This window comes from Styela clava, chromosome 6, assembly GCF_964204865.1.
Source record: "Styela clava chromosome 6, kaStyClav1.hap1.2, whole genome shotgun sequence".
Lineage (NCBI taxonomy): Eukaryota > Metazoa > Chordata > Ascidiacea > Stolidobranchia > Styelidae > Styela > Styela clava.
In genome coordinates this window covers 20037325-20045667 of record NC_135255.1, presented here as the reverse complement: position 1 = coordinate 20045667, position 8343 = coordinate 20037325, and the positions used below count along the sequence as shown (strand labels likewise).

At 36.9% G+C, this 8343-nt stretch overlaps 1 protein-coding gene across 4 annotated transcripts in view; it reads right to left on the bottom strand.

Annotated features, from left to right (window-relative positions):
* Positions 1 to 2860: 2860 nt before the first annotated feature.
* LOC120328600 (uncharacterized) overlaps positions 2861 to 8343 on the bottom strand; it is a 95698-nt gene continuing 90215 nt past the window's right edge. For all 4 annotated transcript variants that reach the window (XM_078113555.1, XM_078113553.1, XM_078113556.1 and 1 more), the window contains one exon: positions 2861 to 6987. In XM_078113555.1, coding sequence (XP_077969681.1) covers positions 6641 to 6987 — 347 coding nt within the window. In that variant the 3' untranslated portion in view covers positions 2861 to 6640. The remainder of the gene's footprint in view (positions 6988 to 8343) is intronic.

The following is an 8343-nucleotide window of genomic DNA, read 5'->3' as shown; positions in this document are numbered from 1 at the left end:
TTCTCTCGCTGGTCGCAGTTCCTTCGAAGGTGACCCGATTTCTTGCAGTGTCTGCAAACGGGGTCATTTTCACATTCATTGAAGATGTGGCCCGTCTGCAGACATCTGCCACACGTAGGCGTATATAGTTCTCGTGGTAGAAACGTTTTGCATCTTCGGCCATTGATGGTAACGAAGTCCGGCAATTTTTCTTTATTGAAATCTTCCATTAAAAACGAAGTATATCCATTGTATATTTGTGTTCCTCTATAAAAGTTACGAACAGCACTTCGAATCTTTCCACAACCAAGGTTATTCACGGTTGCTGCGGCCTTGGAAAATATCGTTTCGTATATAATTCCCCTTATGGAGATACGAACAGGTGGTTTGTTTGGCATCGATACTTCTATCTCTACTCCATCTGCTCTGATCAACCCACCAGTAGCTTTGAAGAATTCGTCGCGGCAGCTTTTTCCATCTATTTCGGCAAAGGAGAGTAACCATGAGCCCTTTCGAGACTCAAATAACCCCCTTATTTGGTCGCAGAATTTCTGTGTTCTTTCGTTTTCTTTCAGTAAGTCCAATAAAGTGGCGAAATCCATGTCTTGCTTTGTGTTCAGATATACTGTCAGCCGTTGCGTGTTTACAGGTGAATTTGTTGATTCCGTTGGTGGTGTTGCTGCAGCTGCGGAGTAATCCATTTTATTGAATTGTAATCCAGGCAGTCAAGTATACTTTCTAGTTCTTTCCTGATTTATACTCGAATGACACTATAGATTTCCTGTCTGAGACGCGTCGACATTTGCAGACATCTCACTCAAACTACGCTCCACTCGCGCACGACGCTCTAACCAAAGCTGTAATAATGTAAATTTTGCTGCATACGACGCATCTATTAACAGAACTGGCGTTTTGCGGTTTATATATGTCGTGTCGTACGTTTAGTTGCATTCTTTTATTATCTGTTAAATCTTCTTGTGGTTGCACAATCTTGCATTTTTTCGTCAACATCTTGCGTTTTTCAGCGAGATATTCAAATGTGAATACTCTTTTTCCTCTCATATTGTGAAGTTTGACAAAGTTCATTAGGACGTAGGAATTGTACGTCGCCCACATGAAAAACTTCATGGCTAAATGTCTTGGTCATTTATAATGCCTCCTGCACTTTTGTAGGCGTGTCAACTGGTCGTTTTTATCAGTCCCTCCCATGAATGAATTGTAAGCTTTCACTGCTGCTGGGCATGTTATTTCGTGTGTTTCGTCGGTGCTTCAATCCATACAGGGTTAATATCTTATCGAAACTCGGCGACCGATGTCCCGCTGAGAACGTTGTCGTAAAATTTATTTTGCGCATTTTGCCACGCAATACGTTTTGAACGTACCGTATGTATCAACATCTTCATGACGTTAGTCACGTGATCGATCGAAGTTGTTCACCCGGCACAATGATACACAATTGGATATTTAAATATAAAATTGGTTATATGACAGCCACAATAATAATTCAAATATCAACAAAAAGCTTATAATAAAGAACTCTTTATAAACATCAATTATTGGCAGTATATTATGTACCAAAATAACAAAATTTGGAGCCATAACTCACTTACATGCAGAATAATCACAGTTAGATTAGAGTCAATTTTAATAATTTTGACAAAATGTATTTCGAAATGGAGAATACATCCTGAATGCACGATAAAATTTCCTTTCGATTGAAATGTCACACAACGTGCTACCTATAATTGGTAAAAAGTTATAAGCGTGCCAAATAGCTAGTATTTAGACTTATTTTATTGTTCTACCAATACGGCGCCGCGAACCTTCAGGGTGAGCGAGTAACTTCGCTCAGAGCCATCAGAGTTCAAAGAGTTAGACTAGTGTAAAATCCACGCTTAAAGCAGATAAAATAAGAGCTACAAAATACGGTTCTCATCCAGCGACAGCAGAAGCAAGAAGAGGTTGACACTGCAAATCCGCAGCGCAGTTCACATATGCAGTGGTGGTTGAAGTCGAGCAACTGAAACCAACTATCGGGCGAATTAGAGCTCAGACTCCACACACCAAGGCATATGCAACAACTAGACACTAAATATAAATAAAATACAAAACAATAAATAATAGGACAATTCCAGTCCCGCCACACAGGTTCGAATCCCATGCGGGGTAGTTATGTGTGAGAGGATTGTTGGACTCCTCGCCGTCGTATGGTGGTTCACGTAACCGCTGGTCGGTTATGGCTTCCTCCACCATCAAGTCCATGCTTCCGAAAAACAAATAACTAAAACTAATCTCATACCCGACATGGACTGGTAACAGGACGAGAGGCCGTGGTTCGCCATATGGATAAGCCGTCTTATCGACTTTCCTCTCCCCCGGGATAAATATGTAAATCCTACCCTATCTCCTTGTACCTACTGTCTAGCAGTGAATGAATGTAAAGAGCCTTGTTCGCAACTAAAGGTGAACATATACGTAAAAAAAATTGAAGTATAACCAGTCCGTCATATTAACTTCCCTCTCCCCAGGCTCGAAGCTTTGTGCTGAGCCATAACATCTCTAATTACCCCATGTGAGTTTACAGGTTCGTATTTCACTGGGATAATTATGTGCGAGAGGATTACTAGAACCCCCCCCCCCCCCCCCCCCCGCCGTGCTCGTAGAGTGGTTCATGAACAGCCCGACGTGGATTGGTGATTGGGAGAATTCGTCTCCTTCCACACTGAAGCCCCCACCTAACCTTTAATGAATGTAAAAGGGCCTTGTTCGCAGCAAGGATAGCCAGTTATTCATATAATTGATCCGTCCTATCGGCTTTCCTCTCCCCCAAGATAATATTGAAAATCCTATCCTATATCTCTTCCAACCCCAAAACAATGACGAAAATGATGAAATTTATTACCAAGAGACATAACATGAAGAAATGGTTCCCACAATAATCAAAATTGTACTGAATGGTGCAAAATTCTCAACAAAAAAAAATCGTTTCATGCTTATACGACTAATATATGTAATAGAGGGAAACAGCGTCAGCAATTAATGTCATGTAATGTAGTAAAGTTAGCACGAATGAGACTATAGGCAGCAAATGATCAGAGAGAGAGAGGGTTTGGATATTTGTTAACCAACCAGAATAAAACAGCCAAAAAAAAAATGAAAAAAAAAACAAAGAAAAATATCTTTCCATTATACACGGGCGGGAATGATACAATACAACATGCAGTATTCAAAGTCAGACCCCCCAGGTTCGCAATTTACAGTAAACAATAATTATAACAAGCGGTCAAATATTCTCTAAACTTTTTTTAACAAACTCAGATAAATAGCACCAATTTGTGTTGCCGACATATAAATTGTGCAACAGTGGTTCTCAAACGGTGGGTCGTGTCCCACAAGACGGAGCATAAACAATTATTTGAGGCGATGTGAAACTAATCAAAAATAAAATATTTGTTAGATTCGATCTTGCCTGCCTTATTTTGAATATTTACGTTCCATCCACGTATTTTCAACATGTTTTTCGAATAAAACATACTTTCAATTCACTATCTGTTATTTGTAGATTGTTGTTAGCTGGGTATTTGAGGTACGGCGTGAGACTTGACAAATTCGAGAAAGGGGGTGAAACCACTGATGTACATAGTTTATAAAGCAGTCTGTCTTGTTCTTGTTCTTGAGATCTTGACAAGAAGTTGGCAACTAATAGAAAATATGAATGGTGTAACTCAAAAACTCGAAGCAAGTATACAGGCAAATATTACACAGACGAAACAAAGCTTATAGATCAGTAAATTCTCTGCGATAAAGTAACTAATTGCTTGCAAAAAGGAATAAAGTAAGATAAATCTTTTAACTCTGTCATCACACATTTAAATCCTAAAACACTGGACAAAATTTAAGAAAATCACCAAACTTCAAATAAAGTTTAAAACATGAGAAATAAAAGAACTACCGTATTTTAAGAACAATAAGGCACAATGTCGGTGGCTTATCGATTTTTAATAAAAAAAGAATTTAAAGTGTGCCGTATACGGTAGTCTAAAAAATACTTTATATGGTCAATCCACCTTTTGACATTAAATATTATGTAAATACGGTACCGTAGTGTGTGTACCAGGTTAGGGCATAATTTTAATTTGATTTTCTCTATTTTAGTTCTTTTACGAGTTCAGGGACTGTCTGTGTTGGCCAAGTGAATATAACCCCTGCCCATAGGTTTCAGTCTCTTTACACAACTTGATGTATAGTAGGTGAACAAAAATAGTTACCTCTATATTGGTACACACACTTCTAGAGCACCGAATACTCAAACTTGTGATAAAAGATGCTTGGCATTGAGCTAATAAGTCATGCAAATTTTCAGTCAGATTAACGAATAAACAAAAAATTCTATCAGAGCACCAGAATGTCGTAATACAATTTAAGATGGGTGTTGGTCATGGCCCAATAGTACATCAGTGAAATGAATAATATAGTACTATTTATCTAATCACAGCTACAAATGGTAAAGTAGGGATCATATACAGTGCATTTTTTCTTTAGAATAATATATATAGCACATTTTTCGGATTAGTGGTCTTGAAAGTTGAGTAACTTGTAAGTAAAACAATTAAATCAACATTCCTACTACAAGAAAAAAAGGGAAAATCACATTCAATGGAATCTGAAACTAGACAAGCTAAGTTCTATACCTCATTAAGCTACAATAAATCTTATTGCATTGGTTTAGAACCGTTTTGGTGGATTAGTACCCTTAATGAAACATTCCAGTGGCTCTGGGAACCCCTGTGCAATAGTATCAGGTATATGTACAAGAAAAAATCCCATTTCGTATAATGCAATAACGTTAAATTCCGAATTTGAATGTGAAATTCGGAACCCCTGGGGAACCCAAGAGTGCCTCAGAACCCAAATTGAGAATGACTATTTTTGTGAAAGCTTTGTATAAATTATAGTATATAGTATGGTGCCACACAGCAATACAAGAAACGAGCACAAGACACAAATTAAGCAAGAACAATTTTTACATTTTTGTGGAATTTTAACATTTACTCTGTGTAACCTATCTGTTTTTGTTGAAGTAAAAATGTTTTAAGTAAAAAAATGGATTGATATTTGGTCGGATTGAGTAAAACAAAGGCATTGGTCCTAGCAGCTTAAAAATAAGGCTAAAATAGAGCGAAGCATTGCTCGTTTGTATTTTGCTTGTATATTTCATTTCATATTACAGGGCAACCAAAAAACAGAATGCATAAATTTTTGGGACGCTTTGCGCAAAAGTTATGTCCAAATCTCCAAATGGCCTGGTTTCTATTTTTTTTTGCATCACTGACGCTTAGTTTGCAAAGCCAAAAATGTCTTGTACACAAATGAACCATAATAGTTTATCTATTATGGTGTTACATCATAGGGCAAGTAAATTATAATAAAAGGTTTTCAGCAAAAATAATTACTTGATATGTATCCTATCGATTGCATAACCAATAATGATAATAAATTGGCGAGCAATCAGTGGTGGCAAAAGTTTCTAGCAAAAAATTTATACAATTTCTGTCAAAACTATACAGAAACAAAGATAGCATGTACAAATTTTGCTCAAAGTTTCCTCAATTAGTATTTTTGAAAGAATTGGTGCCAAATAATCACGTTAAAAGAAAATTTTCCCACAAAAAGATTCTTAGCAACAAATACTAGTAAATATAGTAGGTAAGCAAACACTGTGAATAAATAAAAAAATAGCAATTTTTACAGAAGGATTTTTACAGAAGCCATTTTTAACAAAAAATATTATGAAATCCAGGCTGTTTTCCCACCTTTCCTCTCTCACAAGATAAATATGAATGAGTCTTTTTTTTAAATGAATGAATATTAGCTTTTGCTTATGTGATACGACTATCTTTTTTGTGTAAGTAACCCATCTTTAATACTGATTACCAAAATGCAATGATATGTTAATGATCTATATTAAACTCCTCAGGCCAGGGGTTCTCAGTCAGGGGAAAATTTAGCCCTTGGGGGGCTTCGTGAGGAAGGGAGTAAGGTGAGTTGCTTAGGAAATTTGATCTTCATTGGGGGTAAATTCCAAAAGCCAGAAAGTACATGACCAAGTGTGGCCGCATAGCATTTTTCATTTCTTTTTTGTTATCTACAGCTAATATGAGACATTCTAGGCAGTATGGGGATGAAATTTACTTAAGGATAGAAAAATTAGAATGAAAGTTGGGTACCCCTGACTTAGACACATAGTGTATGAGCATACATAACCACTATTATACAATATTTTCGTTGAGTACCATTATAAAATACCTTTATAGGCAAAGTTAAAAGTAAAAAATTTAAAACTAATGATTCAAGAGACTAGTTCCATTCTAACACGAGTAAATTTCAATAGGGCTTTGTTTGACAAAAATTAGAATTATTCGGATACTCTTAGAGCTTGATTATTTGTAGACTATAAAAGATCACTGAAAGAAATATTTCTATAATAAATAAAGTTTAAATCGGACTCCATCTCCGCTCAACTTCATACAGAGCGAGTTTATTAATTTTGTTCATCAAAATAAGAATAAATGTTTGAATAATAACTTGAATTGTTCTGTAAATGTTCTAAAACAAACAACGAGACTTTGGAAAATATGAGTAAGTTCGACAATTCTCACTGTTAATCATCTGCCTGCTGTGTATCAGACACCAGGGGATCACTAACAATAGCAGTTTCTTGATCTACGGGTGAAAGCTCTTCTACGAGTGAAGGATCTATTGATGCAGCATCCTTTTTTCTGCAAATTTTCAGCAATTTTCTGCAATAGCCAGCATTTTTTCTGCGGTAGTAAAACACTCCTAGGGCTGCTATTATCACACCAATAATAATCACACTGACAACAATCGCTGCAATGGTTGCGCCAGGCAAATTTGTAGCTGTAACCGGTGGATCAATTTCATCCCTCATAGTGTTAGCTTGTTCAGAAGTGATTTCTTCTGGGAATGAAACTCCCGTAGTTTTGGGATCTGAAAGAAATTGCAATGTTGAATATTTTATTGAATATTGTAGGTTTTTAGTTAAAGTATGTCTTGCGATTTTAGTGGTCGCCCATAACTTTGTAACTGTGGCGCAAACATGCTGAAATCTGTCACTCTAACCTTTAAGCCAGGGGTGGGCAAATTATGGCCGGGATCCTGGCCATCAAAGTGTTCCATTTGATGACTATACTTTATTTAGTAATCATGTCTATAGTTCTTATGAATACAAATTCCCATTGAAAATATCAATGAAAATAGCGTCAAATTGGCCCCGATTGTTACATTGTGTGTCTTATTATTATAATAAATGTTAATCTGACTGTTAAACTAATTCTTGTAAATAAACAGTTTTTTATTCATAGTTTTTCATATTGAATTTTGAGCCTCCAGCTAAGTAACCAGATGTATTACTTGAAACTCGCCCACGGGGAGAAGAAATAGCCCACTCATGCTCTAGAGCAGCCATGTGCAATCTATGGCTCGCGAGCCAAATCTGGTCCATTGAGTAGTTCAATCTAGCCCATCTGATACAACCACTAAAACCAAATTTTGATGTCCAGCTAAAAATAACTCAAGGCTTTTGTTGAGCCTGGGATTAAATTTAGTTTTATCTCAAGGCTTATTGTTTTCCATCTTTGCTTTTGTAACAGTGTAAATATTGTTCATGAAATGCAACCTTCTTCATCACACTTACATGGCCCCCCAGTCTAGGTAGGCAAAATTTTTGGCCCCTGGTTCAAAAATCTTGCCCACCCCTGCTCTAGGCCAGAAGTTCCCAAACCAGGGGTCGTGCCCCCAAATTGGTACGGAGTGATAGGTAGGTAGGGTCGCAAACAGTTCATGGGGTCGCTGAGGTATGGTAGAGAATGGATGTACAGAACATCTAAGATTTAACAAACCATGATAAATTTAGCAGTTTGTACCATGGCTTACTGTAAAACAGACCTATAGGCATCGCTCTATGCTTATGCTATAGAAAATGTAGGTGCTTATTGTGACATCACTGTATGGTTTTAGCTTATTTTACCAATACCACCACATGACTAAACTCAAAAGTCCAGTGAAAGAATCTCTGAGGTTTCATGAAAAATATATATATTAACCTGGGGTGGCACTGGCCCCTTGAAAGTTGTATTTAGGGTCGTCCTGAAAAAAGCTTGGGATCCCAGGCCATCACATCCATCATTTTCTTGCATGACTGGTTGTCAAAACATAGTTTTCAATGATAAAAATGGCTACTGTGGCAGGGCTAATCAAACATTTTTATCAAAGATTCGCCATCTATCATTACTAAGCCATCTTATTGACTTTCCTTTCCCCAGGATAAATATGTAAATTCCAGTG